Consider the following 18,843-nt stretch of genomic DNA (forward strand, 5'->3'; position numbering starts at 1 on the left):
TCGAAGTTTCAGCTACACATTCAGTCAACATTATTTAAACCATTTTCATTGTTCAGTGCCTAAGTGAAAAGCGTATCCAAATATAAAACAGTGGCTCTCAAACTGTAGTGCAAATATAAGTCACTTTGAGGGCTTGTTGAAAATGTGAATTCTCAGATCTTACCCAAGACCTACCAAATATGACTTTTCATGGGGTGGGTCCCAAGAATCTGCACTTTCATTAAGCATATCAGGCGATTCTGCTACAGCACAATGTTGAAAAACCAATGCTATAAAGTACCCACCAGAATTTTTTGTACCGAAAGTTAGTTTATGTGCTCATCCCATTCCTGTTAGTATTGTGATAATACATTCTATGGTTTGAGAATTAACCACCTCAAATACAAGAAGGGGGCTGACATTTCAGATTTTATTATAATTATTACTTGCCTGAAGTCTATTTCATTTTTACAGCCAAATTTTGCTATCTTCTAGACTTTAAAATTAATAATAACAATGTATAAAATGCTTACGTTTAGAACTATTATCAGAGATAATATCCAAATTGCTCAAAATGCAATACCCCAAATAACCAAACCTGCTGCCATGTTACCACACATGTTTTTAAAGCCATGTGTGAGCCACCAATGTCAACTGTTAATGTGGCAAACACAGCCCACAACCAGACCTGGTGAGAATGAAGCTTGAGGCTTTTTGACAGCCAAAGTATCCAAAGTAAAGGTGGGTGAACCAGATTAACAAAAGTCATAAGTAGATTAAGAAACATTTGAAAGCTGCTGAAGTTTAGAAAGAAAAAAGGTATATTTTGATTGTTCCTATTTCTTTAAACCTTGCTCCAAATCATACACCATGGCTTTCATAATCTGACATAAGAGGCTGTGAAAGCAATAGCATAAATATTTAAATAGAGAACTATCTTTTTATGGATGATTTTTAATTTCTTTTCTTTGTTATCCACCCTGGGAAATCCTAGCCATTTGATCCATATACCTGGACCACTTCTCAGGTTACAACTTGCCAGTCAGCATGGGCAGTGCTCTAATTGCTAACGGGACCACTTAATATTTTTCCAAAGTTCTTTACATGTGTAATCTCATTTAAAATTCCCAACATACCCTATGAGGCAGGTATGATGATTATTGTTATTATTATTTACATCTCACAATCAAGGGTACAGAGAAATAAAGTAACTGGCCCAAGTTCACAAAGCTAGTAAGCGGTGGAGCCCAGATTTTGACTCCAAACTTGTATACTTAAGCCCTAGGCTACCTTGCCTCCTAAGTAATAGATAATCAGCTCCCCTAAAATTGGCACTGACACCACATGGATAAACACCTCAGTAGGGTATCTAAGTACCTCTCACACACAATGAAGTTTCTTAAGAACACTGCATTTGATTTTTCCTTCTATGATGCTTGAAAAATGGAATAATGCTCACTTCATCATCATCATTATCAGGGAAGAAAACGATGGAGAATAGTAAGGGGGCATTTTTTACTTTTAAGAATAACTCAGGCTCCGGGCTTCCCTGGTGGCGCAGTGGTTGAGAGTCCGCCTGCCAGTGCAGGGTACACAGGTTTGATCCCTGGTCCAGGAGGATCCCACGTGCCATGGAGCAACTGAGCCCATACACCACAGCTGCTGAGCTTGCGCTCTGGAGCCCGCGAGCCATGGCTGCTGAGACCGCGTGTCACAACTACTGAAGCCCAAGCGCCTAGAGCCCGTGCTCTGCAACAAGAGCGGCCGCTGTAATGAGAAGCCCGTGCACTGCAACAAAGAGTAGCCCCTGCTTGTTGCAACTGGAGAAAGCCCGCGCACAGCAACGAAGACCCAACGCAGCCAAAAATCAAATAAATAAATTTTAAAAGAAGAATAACTCAAGCTAATCTTTACATCTCAGGCTAGACCTGGCAGGTCTTATTATCCTCAACCAAAGTTTAAAAACCATGTTTATTTATAACTCTTCTGCTAGAGTGAGGTGAATGTTAATGATTCCTGAATGAAGATTTTAAAGGTTCCAGGAGGAAGGACATAACACAAATAGAGGTTTGTATAATTACCCTTGGTAACAATGCTGCATATAATTCAGCCAGCAAACTCCCCCAAGGCACACCATTTGTCATGGTGATTACATCACCTAATCTGTGCCTTTAACTGGCGTTACCAATTCCACTCACATTCCCTTTTTGTTGTTGCAATCTTTGCTTCACAATAGAAACAGAACAGCAGAAGATTCAATATACCATCTGTCTTCTGTAGGTGGGTGAGAAAGCTGGTATCAGGTGATCAACACAGAATGGGTGTTGCCAAGTTCAATGTGAGGCACCCTTCACTTGTCTGTAAAGCTTGGCTTATTCACCGCAAAAACAGACTTCCTAAAAAGTGTATCTCCAGGGATACACTCATTCTCTCCTTCCTTCCTGCCTCCCCAGTGAGGATCTCCCCAAGGGTAAATTAAGCATAGAGCAATGGAGAAAGCACTGGATTAGGAGTCAGGAGAGAAATCCTAGTCTCAGCTCTGCACCCAAACAGCTGAATCATTCTGAACATGCTGTTTCACTTCTCCAAGCATTAGTTCGTCATCTGATCAACTGGGCTGCAAAAAACTGTATATTTATTAGAGACTTTAAAGCACCTTTCAGCTCTAAAATTCAATGAGAAAAAAATAACTTCTATTAGTTAGTGATTGAACAACATTTACTATTAATAACTGGTTATTTAGGTGCCAAGAACTAGGTCAGGAGTTTGCTTGCATTACATTTGCAAAGGAGACATTATTTTTAGATATGTAAACTGCAGTTCAGAAGAGTACAAATGAAGAAGTGTAAGATGAATCTCTCTCAGGCACTTAAGTGTTTTCGATATGTAAATAACAACAACAAAGGTCTAAAAGACATATTATAAAGCTACGGCCTATTATTATAGTCTATAAGATGGTGGTAGTATTAGTATTAGTATAGGTATATAGACCAACGCAACAGAATCAAAAGTCCAGAAACTGGACCCCTACACGTGGGCTTACGACAAAGTCAGCATTGAAGAAAAGGACATTTTATAATGTACAAGGTTCAATCCACCAGGAAGATACAAAAATTATAAACATATATACCTAACAAGTATATATATCAAGCACAAACACGAAATGTATATGCCGGACAAAAAAAGCCCCCAAATACATGAAGCCAAATGCACAGAATTCAAAGGACAGACAATTCAATAACAGTTGGAGACTATTCTGCTCCACTTTCAATAGAGGATAGAACAATTACTCTAGTTACATGTAACATATACGCATAACTTATGACCTAGCAATTCCACTCCTAGATATGTACCCAATATGATGACTGCAATATGATAAATTTATATAAATTTCAGAAGTAGACAACTAATCCATGGTCTTAGAATTCCTAGGTAGTAGTTGCACTAGTAATTTACTCTGTAATATAGTTTGAGATGTGCATGAATAATTTGTACATTTTTTATATAGTGCAGTAAAAATTTGTTAACTCTCATTTTTATAATTTACTAGTTATGTGACTTTAGCCAAGTGTATCCCTGGAGATACACTTTTTAGGAAGTCTCTGAGTTATACTTTACTCATCTGTAAGATGGGGATCGTGTTTATTAGGATCAAATCTGATTAAGTACTAAGCCCAGCGTTCAATACCAGTGAATGTTAAATAAATATTTGTTTTTCTCTTCTGTCCCTCTTCCTGCGCAATCTCTCCCTCCAAAAGAGCCCAACGGATGCAGATTTTTGAAAGGGAGACAAATCTTTGCACGGGTCCACATCCAGGAAGCCAGTTTGGGTTCTGGTTTGGGAAATGGAAATAGATGTCAAGTTGCAGTTATTCATTCAGATAAGCAATTTTAAATAAACACACTTATTTTAAATGGATAAATTTAAATGGAGGATAAATTAGGAGGTTGGGATTAACATATACACACTACCATGTATAAAATAGATACCAAAACAGACCTACTGTATAGCACAGGGAACTCTACTCAATATTTTGCAATAACCTATAAGGGAAGAGAATTGCTGTGCTGTATTCCTGACACTAACATGCTATTGTAAATCAACTATACTTCAATAAAAAAATTTAAAAACTTTTTTTTGTTTTTTTGGCTATGTGGCATGCGGGATGAGGGATCTTAGTTCCCTAACCAGGGATTGAACCCATGCCCCCTGCAGTGGAAGCACAGTCTTAACCACTGGACCACCACAGAAATCCCAAAAGAAATTTTTTTTAAATTAAAAAAAAACCCATAAAAATAAAAAAACAATACAGGGTGATAAGATAGAATTTTCCCCAATCCAAGAGAACTCCATAAGGATAGAGCATCCAGGAGCCCCAGTAAATAATCAGCATAATCTTAAAGTAGTGGAATTCAGTTAAAGAATCTCTGCTCCTGTCCCTAAGATATTCACTTTAACAAAGTTGCTTCAGAACTGAAGTAGTTGTAGAGTGTAGCTAGACTCATGGATGGTCCTTGAACAAAATATTAGACAGAGACATAAGCTGAGTCAAGATTTGTTAGTTACATCTATGGAATGAGTTTCTTTCCTCCATAGAATGCTTTATGTTTACCCACACAGTCAGATTCAGCAAGGGATACCACTTAGGAGTTTTGGACATTCCTGGAGTAAATAAGTTGTGTGTGTGTGCTTATTGCATAACAGCCCTGACAGCAGAACACTGTTCTTGGGGAAAAAAAGAAAAAAGAAAGAAAATTTGCAGCTGTATGTTCAGTTCCATAAATCTCTCCACCAAATATGCAACTGGCTAGAGAGTGACTGGTGTGGGAGGAGGCAGAGATGCAGTTCTTGGATAAACACAGGATTTGCTCTCCAGAGAATGACCGTCTTCCTCTAAACTTTATGCATTTTAAGCATGCTATGTGGCTATGTGGTATCCCCAAAGAACAGACTGCACCATTAGCCTTGAAGGAAAGCCAACTGTGTGTAAGAATGACTTTCTTTCACAACAAAACAGCGGCAACAACAAAAAGCAACTCTAAAGAATTTTTGTTGCAAATTGAGAAATCAAAGTGCCTGCTGGTTTCAAACAGAATCTGCTCGCTCCCAGCCCAAGTCGACCAAAGGTCTGTTTCGGATCCAGGCTCAGCCTTGGTCCACTTTGCTCCGTCGCGGGTGGTGGTGGTGTCAGGTCAGTCACGGGGAGGGGGGATTGTGGTGTACTTAAAGGAGGGGGCGATAGGAGGGACTCAGGTTCAGTCCAGAGAACTTGGATTCCCAAAGTTAGGATGAACGTTTGCCTTCCTGGCGATTCTCTCTAGGGACGTGTGTTAGACTGAATAGAGGATTTGTAGCCTACCCTGGTGGTTCTGTCACCTTCCTACAAGCAGTTCATGATTGCACTGGGACTGCGTCCAAGGTCTGCTTGTGCTAAGGACAGACAGCATGCCCTTGATCTGGTGCTTTCCCGAGGTTCTAAGAAGTGGTCAGGCACCGAAGAGAAGCAGCACAGACACATTATAACCACAGATTCCTTGGACTTCCTTTACTACTGAAGGAATCTGTTACCTGGGAGCCTTTATACCACAGGGGATATGCAAATTATCACTCCTACCCATTCCCCCGCCACAGACTTGGCTGCCCCTTGTGGATACAGGAAGTTCGTTAGAATTGCCCGTATTTGCAGACTCGGGCTTCCAACAGCAGGAGACACACTCTGACCACATGTATTAAACTCCCACAGGAGTGACGGCCAAAAGTAAAAAGGCTCCAGAAGGTCAGACTTCCTCCCTGACCCCAAATTCCTTCCTCCACAAGAAACTTTCACTCAATTTGTAGTTTGCCCTTAGAATGTTTATTATTAGCCATTTGACACCCAGAAATTATTATGCTTTTTTTCTGGATTATACTAAAATGTAATATTAATATACCCAAGATCTTCTCTCTTTTTTTAAAATTAATTAATTAATTTTTGGCTTAGTCAGGTCTTAGCTGCGGCACGTGGGATCTTTCATTGCAGTGCGCGGGCTTCTCTCTAGCTGTGGCGCGTGGGCTCTGGAGCTCGCAAGCTCAGAAGTTGTAGCGTGTGGGCTCTCTAGTTGTGGTGCAGGGGCTTAGTTGCGCCGTGGCATGTGGGATCTTAGTTCCCCAACCAGGGATCTAACCCGTGTCCCCTGCATTGGAAGGCAGATTCTTAACCACTGGACCACCAGGGAAGTCCCTCCAAGATTTTCAAAGATAGATTACTTAACGAGATACAGAACACATTAAGGTTATTCATCAGACGAAAAGTTGCATTATAACTGTTTTCACAAATGCAACGCATTTTTTTATATATTGTTTTAATCATAAGAGGAGACTTGTTGTGTGTTGATTACACTTTCTAGCTTTAGAAAAGTGAGCCGAAGTCTCGTTTCCTTTATTTTACCTCCAAGGTGGTGCTGCTCTGATCTAAGAACAAAATGTCTGTGTATGTGTGTGTGTGTGTGTGTGTGTAAGTACTTTGCAGAGATACATAGGCCACCATCTACTTGGTAGTGTTTGGTGGGAAAAGTAAAAGGATTATAAATAGGTCTGAGCATGGAGCAACCTCCTTTGGGGCATGATATCTGGACCAAAAACCTTAGACATCCTTTGCGAAGGCTAATGGGAACTGAGTACTCCCAAGGTGGGTAGCCAAGCCTGTGGTTTCTGCTGTAGAACCCCTTCCTTATTCTATCAGTACCTGGTGCTATATTCAGGACCAAGCAATCTGTGGGCCAAGAAATGGACCTGCCAACCAGGCTCCTCAGGACTGTCTCAGTTTAAGAACTTGTGCTGAAGGATCAAGAGAGTTCCACACTGACTTGGCTAAAGGATGGAAGAATAAAGCCGCCTTTTCTTAAAAAATATTTATTTATTTATTTAGGCTGTGCCAGGTCTTAGTTGCAGCACGCGGGATCTTCATTATGCCATGCGGGATCTTAGTTGCGGCATGCATGTGGGATCTAATTCCCTGACCAGGGATCAAACCCGGGCCCCTTGCATTGGGAGCGTGGAGTCTTACCCACTGGACCACCAGGGAAGCCCGTGGAGGAGTGAAGCCTTCTATCTCTCAACTCCCACAGTCTAGCAATAAACGGAGGGCACGGCCCAGTGTGTCATATTCTGGATCATGTCAACTTCAGAAGCCTCTCACACCAGTCCCAGAGAACGTGTGGAGTTGAAGACCGGGGTTCCCTCCAGTATCTCCCTTCCTAGAGAAACACCTACCCCCTGGCAGAGTTGATTACGTATTTCGCCAAGATTAGCCAGATGGAGAAACTCAGGACCAGAAAAGTAAAATAATATGAACAGATTTGAAGAGCACCACGATATAATGGAAAGATCAAGGACCCTGGAGTCAGACAGACCTGGGCTAATCTGGCTTTTGGTTCTGTCATTTAGTTGTAAAACCAGAGGCTCTGATTCAAACTCTGTCAGCCTCAACTGTAAAATATAGCTACTCTCCAACTCATAGGGTTGTGACAAAGACGAGAGGAGATGATACATATTAAACGACTAGTAGAGCACCCAGCCTGGTGCCCAAGAAAAACTGGCTCCTTCTTTCCGCCATCCCTATAGAACATACCAGACATCGCTACATTAAGCGGTCTACCCTCCAGGTCAGCTCTCATGCCTGTGAATGTTTACTTCTAATGCTAATCCACTGCATTCTTAGCCAAGACCAAACTCTTTTTGCTAAGCCTGTATGCAGGAAAGTGATTATAGGCTAACCCTGAAAAGCTGACTTCCAATCTGGGCATTCAAAAATGCTTCCAGGATCAAAAAAAAAAAAAAAAATGCTTCCAGGAACACTTTCCAGATGACCGTATTCAGCCTGGTCATATTTCTTCTGTCTTTTACAAAGCAGTGAAAATAAGCCAGGTTGTGTATACAACTCTAGTCTGCCAGAACCAGTTCTTTTTAGAAGTTTGGAGAGAAAAGACCAAACTGAAGACTCCTATCTTAAACATTTCATCCTTTTTGGGTCCCTGCCTCAAGGAACCAGAGGGAACAAGACAGAGATAGTTTCTGCTTACAGAGACAACAGTGAAAGCAATCTCATCCTAGACGTATGTAACACAATTCCATATGCAGTAGCGTGTACAAGGTACCGTACCCAAGGGAAGATCTACCCCTTCTTCAGGGCATCCTCACTCTCCTTTACTGGCTGGATCTCATATTCGTTCTCCCCATCCCTTCCTCATACTTGTACCGAGGACATTTTGTGGGTCAGTTAGTAGGAAGGACATGAATATAAATAAGAGGGTAGAGCTCCGTGGTGTCAACTTGGCCAAACGAGAACTACATTTCCCAGATTCCCTTCCCAGGGCAGTTTCAGAGTGGAGTTGGCCACAGAAGAAATTAGCATAATATCTGGAAGGTGGAAGTGAGAGCAAACATTCCTCAAGGCTGCCATGGTTAAATGCAGTGAGAGGCCAACATGCAGATGCCATAGAGTTCCAGCCTGTCCTTGTTCTGTGCTGCTCCAGACCCAGTTCTTCTCCCCACTGACAGCCCTGCCGAACAAGCGTGGCTTCAAGCCCCCCACCAGCCAATGAGCTCATAGCTTTCCAGAGATTTCTTCACCAGCTTCCCTGATAATCCCATTCCAGAACCTTCAGGAAAGAAAGTGGAAGTCACCCAACCAGGAGTAAAGATTTGGAAACCATAAACAACTGAGGGGTTTGCTGAGTGTCCAGGGAATATGAAATGAGTAGTAGAAAAAAGAAGTTATTAACGCACATGCAGAGATGTTAAGGGATTACAACCTGTTCTCAGTTGCCCTTGAGGTGAGAGGTAAATGCAGAAGGGCTGGTAGTTTCCAGCTTGTCCTGGCTCCCCCCAGCTCTGTATCTATCTCTTCCTCCCAACTGCCAGCCCTGCCAACAAGAAGGACTCTCACACCCACCACCAGACCCTCTAAAAGAAGTGTAAAAAAGGAACTAGTCACCCAGGCTTGAGACAGAGGACGAAAGAGCCAGAACTTGAGTTATAGTGATAGAAATCTAAGGGAGGCATAAAAATGGAAATTGCATAGACAGTGCTGAAAGAGTTGAGGATGGAGTCTGAGGATTAACAGGAGAAGCAAGTTGTTTTTTTTTTAACATCTTTATTGGAGTGTAATTGTTTAACAAATGGTGTGTTAGTTTCTGCTGTATAACAAAGTGTATCAGCTATACATATACATATATCCCCATACCTCCTCCCTCTTGCATCTCCCTCCCACCCTCCCTATCCCACCCCTCTAGGTGGTCACAAGGCACTGAGCTGAGGGGGAAGCAAGTTTAAGGCAAAGATGAGCAGGGACTTGGACACACTGCCGTGCTGATGAGACACGCTGGCACTGGTGTCCGGGGTGACATGGAATGTGGCCTGGAGCTCTGAGATAGTTTGAGGTGAAAAGTCCACGTTGGGAGTCTATGACATTGAGGTGATGGGGGAAGCAGTCGGGGATGGACATGGAATCCTTACTGCAAAATGGAACACCTATCTCTTCCCTCTTGGAACATATGTATATGTATAACTGATTCACTTTGTTATAAAGCAGAAACTAACACACCATTGTAAAGCAATTATACCCCAATAAAGATGTTAAAAGAAAATGGAACACCTAATTATAGACAAACATGTAATTTTTTTTCCAGCTATTTCTCTCTGTATATATCCTATTTCCACAAGATCAGAAGCTCTTAGAGAGGATGACTTTGGACTCTCCACAGCATCTGAGATGCATAAGTCGTGCCGCACATGTGGACCCACAGCACTGGATTCCAGTTTACACAGACATGAGTACCCTGCGGTCCTCCGCCTCCGCTGACCTAGCCAAGGTGGGAAACAGTCATGCCACCTCTGGGCCTAAAAAGAAATGCTCTGTGCCTTTTCCTGATTATTCTGGCTCTGGGGAGTGGAACCTGATCTCATCAACCCCAGCTGCGGGTACATGCAGGTGGCTGCCCCGCGCAGAACACAGTGTAGTTAGGGCACTGTGGTCCTACTGTGGTAAAACAGCTGGTCACGCATGGCCCCGGACAGAGGCAGCTTTCTCCTCCAAGACGCAGAGGGGCTCTGGGGGCCCTCCTTAAGCAGACGGCTGCCCTTCCCCGCCCCCGGCAAGACAGCCCCATTTAAAAGACTGCTCTGGGAACTTTTCATTACTCAGCGCAAACGGTAGCCAGATCTGGGTGGCTACAGGTCTAGTATGAAGCAAAGGGGCAGGAGAAGTAAACATTTGCTCTTCAGCGGAGAAACATCCATGTTTTAAACTGAAATACCCAAAGCACATTTGAATTAATAAGAAATTAATCTCCTTAAACCAGCCTTAAACTTGCCTTGGGACAGTATGCAGTGTATTTTCCTTCTCTTTTAAAAAGCTTCTGTTGTTCAAAGAGAACAGGACACAGTGGAACCTTCCCAGACTACAAGACCCCAGCTGTTCACTGGCAGCCTCATCATCCAATGTGGCTGAAAATCCATCCCAAAACCCCATCCCTCTGTACGGGACACGCGACAAGAGCTATGTCTTATGCTGGCTGTTAGGGGAAGCCGGGTTTCTTGAATGCCACGTGGCACGGCTGCAGTGATTCAAAGCAGCTGTGATGAGCTCAGGAGCAAGATGGGCTCGAGCACTGTGTTACTGGGCTTTGGGGGCTGCTGCATTGCATGTCTCATCCATGAGAATACTGACATCAACTGGAGCTCAGCTATTTCTAAACGTGCTTGTAACTGATAACACTACAAGGAAACACCTCAATGCCCAAAGCACACCATGCAAATGCCTTTGCAATATCTTTCAAAGACAAGCCATGGAACACCACCTTCTGTTTGAATCTGAGGCATGAAAACCAGCACAGCCTCTCATCCAACAACCAGAAGGGATGATGCAGCACTGAACCCATCTTTTTAAGAGGTCGGGGGGGCTTCCCTGGCGGTCCAGTGGTTAAGAATCTGCACTTCCACAGGTTCAATCCATGGTCAGGGAACTAGGATCCTGCAAGCCTCGTGGTGTGGCCCAAAAAAATAATAATAATCACTTTGGACTTCCCTGGTGGCGCAGTGGTTAAGAATCTGCCTGCCAATGCAGGGGACACGGGTTTGAGCCCCGGTCCGGGAAGATCCCACATGGTGTGGAGCAACTAAGCCCTTGTGCCACAACTACTGAGCCTGAACTCTAGAGCCTGCCAGCCACAACTACTGAACACATGTGCCACAAATGCTGAAGCCCGCATGCTCTAGAGCCCGCGTGCCGCAACTACTGAAGCCCATGCGCCTAGAGCCCGTGCTCCACAACAAAAGAAGCCACCGCAATGAGAAGCCCATGCACTGCAACAAAGAGTAGCCTCTGCTCGCTGCAACTAGAGAAAGGCTGTGTGCAGCAACGAAGACCCAGTGCAGCCAAAAATAAATTTAAAAAATTTTTTAAATGTTCAAAAAAATAAGAGGTCTGGGATGGTATTCCTTACTCTTGGCTGCTGCACATTTAAATCACCTGGGAGTTTCTGAAAAGTACTGATGTCTGAGCCTCACCCCAGACCAACTGAGTCGCTACCTCTGGGTATTTTGTAGGAGTTTCCCAGGTGATTCTGAGGGATAGTGAAGGTTGAGAAACACTGGTCTGGGCATTCGTTCAAGGACCTTCATGTTCTTGCTTATGTTTATTTTAAACAAGAGGATTAGACGATAGCCCAGTACCCCCAAAATGTAATTCACGGCATGAGAAGAGCTGGAACTCACTCTTCACTTGGCCCTGAACAACTTACTTGGGTCTTTGATTTTCTTACATGTAAAATGGAGTTAATAGTACTTATTCAGCTCTGTATCAGGAAGTTGTGAGAAATGTAATATTCTCTGACACATGTTTTACCAAAGCAAGGCATCTTCATTATTACTATTAAAAACAGTTGAACATAATATAAACTCAAACCAGCCCATATCATATTAATCACTGAAATGAATATGATGGTAGGGGTGGGGTAGAGAAGGGATGGAAATAATATAAACTGGATGTCCCCTGGGCCAGGCATTAAAGCTGATATATTACACACATACAATTTCACAGCACGGTCAGGAGTGCTCAGACCCCAGTTCTGCTTATCTGCCTTAACCCTGAATAAGTCATTTCACTTCTGTGGGATTTACCTTTTTTACCTGTAAAATGAGATTAGACTGGGAGATTTTTATCCTGGGGTCCAAAGATAAGTTTTAGATGATCCACAAACAGCATTAAACTGTGTGCAAATGTGGTTCTCTCTCTCTCTCTCTCTCTCTCTCTCTCTCTCTCTCTCACACACACACACACACACACACACACACACACACCCTTTTTTCCTAGGAAGAGTGCCCATAGCTGTCACTGGATTCTCAAAGAGGCACATGACCCCTAAATAATGGGGTCATAATTATGACCTAAATCATGTGAAGAACCAGTGGAACCTCTTTAACTCTAAGTTTCTGATTACTGGTAGTGGAAATAACACTACTATTGGTGTTGGAAATTCAACAGACATTTTTATACGGGTGAATTTCAAACACATTTATAAATCTACCCAATAAGAATCCTGGATAACAGCCAAGAATAAAATCTAGCCAAGAACCATTAAACATTGTCAATGGCTTCTTTCACCTCCCAGAAGTCAAACTAGTTTGAAAGTGGTATCAAAAGACGGGCAAAATCTATACTGGCCTAGAGAGGTCCTGTGGGGATCAGAGCATCCTAGGTCCCTGGCAATCTGGAGGTCTTCTGTAGATGCTGCACTCTGGTTGCACAGCAGGACTGGTGGAAAGAGTACATATGTGCATGGGGGCTGAAGGATAAATGAAGCAGAAAATGAAGTCTTAGGGCAAAGGGGGACAAGTCTAAAGACAGGACTAAGCCAGAATGAGAACTTGAACCAGTGTCAGACAAAACACAGAATGAAGAAAAACCCTGAGTGGAACTAAAGCCCTAAGTGGAACAAGGTATCTGACAATGCTTAGTACGGATGTTGCTTGAGGCTCTCTATGACCACATCGTCAGGATCTATGCTTGGTATCCCGTGACACTAAGAGTCATGCTTTCAGGCTTCCGACCAACAGAAAATATTCATTCAGGAGCCCAGCTTAAATGCTGAGTATCATATTACAGCTAATGATACACAGATTCGGGCTGCTCAAATCCTGGGATACAGAAAGCTCAGAGATAAGGACATACTCTTTCTAGTTTTCAAAGCTCAATCCTTTACTTTTAAACATTTTATTGATCTGAATTTCTTACCTCACAAGAATGCCACCTATCAGTGTCATGTTCTTGAAGGACATAGCTATACAAGGGCCAACACAGAGCAGACCCAAATGCAATATTATCCTTCTGTCCACAGGATCATCTAAATCCCTATGAGATATTAAGGGCATTTTTGGCTTATATCTTCTCTTGATATAATCAGTTCCACACATTTACAATAATGGTTCCAAAGCACAGAATCTAGAGCCAGGCATATCTGAATTCATATACGTCTTAACCTTAGGCAAAGTTCTTAACGCTTCTGCACCTCATTTTTTTCCATCTGTAAAATGGAGACAACACCTATGTCCAGAATTGTTATTATCAATGATCAGAGATAATGCACCTAGCACAGTGCCCAGCATGTAATATCGCTCAACAAATGTTGCTTTAATTGGTCTTAGAACTGTTTTCACTAGTTCTCCATTAAATCTACTGAAAGGATCGGACATGTGCCCCAAAATGTTACATGGAAAAACTACCTTTTTATACAACTATATTCAATGCCATCTGCCTCCTTATCTTAAATAATATATTGTCTGGACGTCCATGGACATGCTCAAATTCTTTTAAAAAACAAAAATGGGTACCAACTTTGTACAAGGCAAGATGCTAGCGATTTTCACATGAACTATATGCTTGCTGTTGGTCTGCAGTATATTTTATACTTGTCTGTCTCTCTTAGAATATAATGATAGAGCTTTGGGGATCAACTTCCAATTATTTAAGACGAATAAATGGAATCAATTGAGATTTTTAAAAATAGTGAGCACCTATTGTCATGTGGTGTGGTAGGTGCTAGAATGAAATTCCACTGGCTATCTGCTACTCTAACAAGCCATTTTACTCTAGTAAAGCAGAGATAGCGCCTAGACTTGAGTCTCCACTGTCTCTACTCACCAAAGTCAATTTATTGACTCAACAAACATTCATTGAGCACGTAGTTAAAAAAGAAAAAGATTTAGAGGGACTTCCCTGGTGGTGCAGTGGTTAAGACTCTGGGCTCCCAATGCAGGGGGCCTGGTCAGGGAACTAGATCCCATATGCATGCCACAACTAAGAGTTCACATGCCATAACTAAGGAGCCAGCAAGCCGCAACTAAGGAGCACATGTGCCGTAACTAAAGAGCAGGCAAGCTGCAACTAAGGAGCCCGCCTACCACAACTAAGACCTGGCACAACCAAATAAATAAATATTTTTTAAAAAAGGAAAAAGGATTAGATACTATCCCTGCCCTCATAGAGCCTATGTCTTAGAGAGGTTCAAAGAAAATAAATACATATCTATGAAGAAAATAGATATGAAGGTATAAAGGAGAGAAGTGAGTGGCTCTGGTAGATACTGTTAGTTTGATTCGACTCACCTCATCCCATCCACTCTTTCTCTCGCCCTATGAAAGTTGGAAAATAAACTATTCAAATTCCCAGCCCCTTTGAAGTGACCACACAACACAATTCCAGCCAATGAAATGTGGTCAGAAATGCTATGAAGACTTCCCATCCTAACTAAAAAGGAGATGTGTAAGGTGCAAATGCCTCCTGGAGAGAAAGCAATCACTGGTTTGAGGAACTAAAAGGTGGTAATGGAGGCGAGCAAAGAGGAAGGAGGCAAGGAGAGAAGATTTGAAAGACAGGTAGAGGTCAGATCATATGGGGCTGTGAGTCCAAGGTAACGCTTTTAGATTTTACCCGAATTACAAAGTGAAACCGACTAAGGCTCTCAAGCAGGGGAATGGGAGACCTGATTGTTTTCAGTTGCTAGGTGGGGAATGGATTCTAAGGCTACGAGGGAAGGGATATGGGAACATATGTATATGTATAACTGATTCACTTTGTTATAAAGCAGAAAGTAACACACCATTGTAAACCAATTATACTCCAATAAAGATGTAAAAAAAAGAGTAGATGTAAGGAGCCCAGTTAGAGTCACAGTAGTCCTGGTGAGAGAGGACAGTGGTTTGGATTTGGGAAAATAAAGAAAAACAGGTGCATTTGGGATACATTTTGGAAGCATCTTGAATTGGAGGGAAAAGAAAAAAGCAAGCATGACTTCTAGGTCTCTGGCCCCAGCAACTGGGTGGATGGTAATGATATTTACTGAGACAGAAGAGACTGGAGGAGCAACAGGAATGTGCAAAACAAAGCATTCAATCAACTCAACATCCATAATTCCCGTTCCAGTGGCCTGACCTCTGCCAAACTAACGTTTTCTCATCTCGCTCTCCATCATTTCACTTTCTCTCATAGGCTCTCCTCTGAGAATTGTAAGTTGTAACTGTAATACCAACAATATTTGACTTTATCTGGCAGAAAAAGAAAAAAGACTTTTCTGGCAGAAAAAGAGACTCTGAAGCTAAAGGCAAAATGGCAGACTCAGCATATGACTCTGTAGTCTTCAGCGTGGAGTTCTCAAAATGAATGAAATACGCAAACTTACAAAAATGTGTACCTGAGACCCCAAGTCTTGCACCCAGTAATGTTCCTGTCAAACACACATATTACTGTTTATAATTAACTACTTGAGTGAATAATTAATATCTGCTTCACCACTCGACCTGAAGCTCCACAAGGGCAGCAGCCTCACTTGCTTTGCCCACCAGCCGACCCCACAGGGCACCATATGCAGTAGGCACTCAATAAGTATTAGTTGAAGGATGTTGGTACAGCTCTTTCTGGTCAATGACAGAAACTCTTAGTTGTCCTCCAAGATCCATTGTCCCCACTCTCTTTACTAATAGAACCTCCTTTTTTTCCCTGGACACGGTCGCTATATTAGTTTCCTAGGGCTACCATGACAAATACCAAAAACAGGTTGGATTAAAACAACAGAAATCCATTGTCTCATCGTTCTGGAGGCTAGGAGTATGAAATTAAGGCATCAGCGGGCCATGCTCTTTCTGATGGCTCTAGGGGAGAATTCTTCCCTGTACCTTCTAGCGTCTGATGTTGGCTGGCAATCCTTGGCATTCCTTGGCTTGCAGACGCATCTCTCCAGTCACATGGCCATCTTCTCCATGTATGCCTTCACATTATCTTTATTCTGTGTGGATCTGTCTCTATGTCCAAATACACCCATTTTGTAAATGTACCAGTCATATTGGATTAAGTCCTAATGGCCTCATCTTCACTTGATTACCTCTGTTAAGACCCTATTTCCAGATAAGGTCACATTTCTCAGGTACTGGGGGTTAGGACTTCAATATATCTTTTTGGGACCAGTATACAACTGAACCCATAAGAGTCACCCAGAATAAACTTAACATTTCCCAGATTCCCTTGCAGCTAAGTGTGGCCATGTGTGGTTACGTTCTAGTCAATGGAATATAAACAGAAGTAGTGTGTGCAACTTGCAGGAAGTAAACCTAATGGCCAGAGTTACAGCAGCCATCCTAGACCATGAAGTGGCCTTGCGAATGGAAGCTGAGCAAAGTGAAAGCACACAAAGTGGGAAATCAGAGACCTCGGAGACGTATCTCAGTCTTGAATTGACTTTTTTCCAGCTTTTACATGGCAAAGAAATACTAGTCTAGGGACTTCCCTGGTGACACAGTGGTTAAGAATCTGCCTGCCAATGAAGGAGACATGGGTTCGAGCCCTGGTCCGGGAAGATCCCACATGCCACGGAGCAACTAAGCCCATGTGCCACAACTACTGAGCCCGTGCCCCTAGAGCCCATGCTCTGCAACAAGAGAAGCCACCACAATAAGTCCGTGCACTGCATGGAAGAGTAGCCACCACTCGCTGCAACTGGAGAAAGCCCGTGCACAGCAACGAAGACCCAATGCAGCCAAAAATAAAGAAATAAATAAATTAAAAAAAAAAAAGAAATACTAGTCTTACCCACTGTTCATGAAGATTTCACTTGGTTCATAAAGAAAGCTAATTGTAACTGATATATAGCCTTAAACTGTGGAATCTTCTGTAAGTCACATACAAGTGGAGACAGTAAAGACACTACTATATTTATCTTTACTTCCCATGATACTTGGATTGTTTATGGATAAATCCAGGAGTACAGCTTTGGAAAGAGATGTCCTGCCTGGGTTGGGACAGCTTTGAATTTCTTCCAGATACAGTCAGTCTTGGGGAGGTCCCTGACTTTACACCTGGAGACAGTCTTGGGGTAACTGGTTTTGTGGAGTCCTTCAGAGGGTTGACAGGATTTGGCCTCTCACTAATTATTTAGTTGTGACCCAGAAAAATAAAGTTACCACCTAATCTATTAAGACCCGGGGGGTCCCAGGGCTGTCCATTTCTCAGTACTTGCCCTTCTTCCTGTCTCCAGGGATCCAGCACAAAGAAAGCCAGTATTAGATCCCATAGCAGATCTACTTAGGAACAGCTCAGGATTATACCAAGATATTTCTAACACTTCCCGTGTCTTTGCTTTGTAAAAGGTTCCTTTTTCTACAGTTCTGATTAAAATTGTTTAGTTTCACCTCAGTGTTAAAAAGCTTAGCAAGATGTGAAAACAAACCCACTGATATGTGTATAGCAGTCAGTAGGGCTGAAATTTGATGTAATGCCAATAATCACTTATTTTCAGATGCACCTTTTAACAACTCTGAAATCGGGTCACATCTTATGATCAACGCACCTTATATTTGATGAAATACGTTAGCTGATGCTCACTAAATGGTACTATGTGACAGGCCAGGGGCTTGATACTTCATACACATTTCCTTATCTATCCTCACAGTCATGCCATGAAGCAATTAACACTGCCATTTTAAGATGAGAAACAGAGATTTAGCATTTCTAAGAAAGTGATAGAATTGTAATGGCATGCGGCAATATGGCAGAAACATATGATTACATAGATTCTGCTTCCCATGATATTCCATTTTGGCTACTGTTTTGTGACTCTGCGTTATGTGTTTGTAAACATAAATTTATTTAAGCGAGACTCAGCCAGAAGACCATCACAAAGATTCTAACAAGCAATATAATACATGACACCTACAAATGCTTACTGTTTATTATGAGCCAGATACTGTGCTAGGACACATTTCATTTAATTGTAACTATTATAAGTGCCATTGTAAAGGTGAAGAATTTAAGGGGGGAGGGCAAATAGGGGAAGGGGATTAAGAGGTACAAACTATTATGTATAAAATACATAAGCTATAAGAATCTACTGTATAACATAGGGAATATAGCCAATTTTATAATAACTATAAATGGAGAATAACCTTTAAAAATTGTTAATCACTATGTTGTACACCTGAAACTTAAATAATATTGTCCATCAACGATACATCAATTTAAAAAAAGAAGGTGAGGGCTTCCCTGGTGGCGCCCTGGTTGGGAGTCCGCCTGCCGATGCAGGGGACACGGGTTCATGCCCCGGTCTGGGAAGATCCCACATGCCGCGGAGCGGCTGGGCCCGTGAGCCATGGCTGCTGAGCCTGTGCGTCCGGAGCCTGTGCTCTGCAATGGGAGAGGCCGCAACAGTGAGAAGCCCGCATACTGAAAAAAAAAGAAGGTGAGGAATTTGAGGCCTAGAGTTTAAGTAGTTATCCTGGGTCCTATGGAAGTGGTGAAGTTGGGCCTCAAACATCTGGTGTCTGACACCCAAGCCTGG

General features: G+C 42.4%; 1 protein-coding gene across 7 annotated transcripts in view; it reads right to left on the minus strand.

Annotated features, from left to right (window-relative positions):
* Positions 1–18,843, minus strand: part of DEPTOR (DEP domain containing MTOR interacting protein) — a gene marked incomplete at its 3' end in the record, with an annotated part of 188,702 nt that overhangs the window by 54,253 nt on the left and 115,606 nt on the right. The window contains exon 9 of one of the 7 annotated variants that reach the window (XM_082674899.1): positions 3,648–3,812. The exons of the other annotated variants lie outside the window; for them this stretch is intronic. Coding sequence (XP_082531025.1) covers positions 3,648–3,812 — 165 coding nt within the window. Of the gene's footprint in view, positions 1–3,647; positions 3,813–18,843 lie in introns of those variants that run through there. 7 annotated transcript variants of the gene reach the window in all.

The sequence above is a fragment of the Grampus griseus genome (genome assembly GCF_964374135.1).
Source record: "Grampus griseus genome assembly, chromosome: 17".
Lineage (NCBI taxonomy): Eukaryota > Metazoa > Chordata > Mammalia > Artiodactyla > Delphinidae > Grampus > Grampus griseus.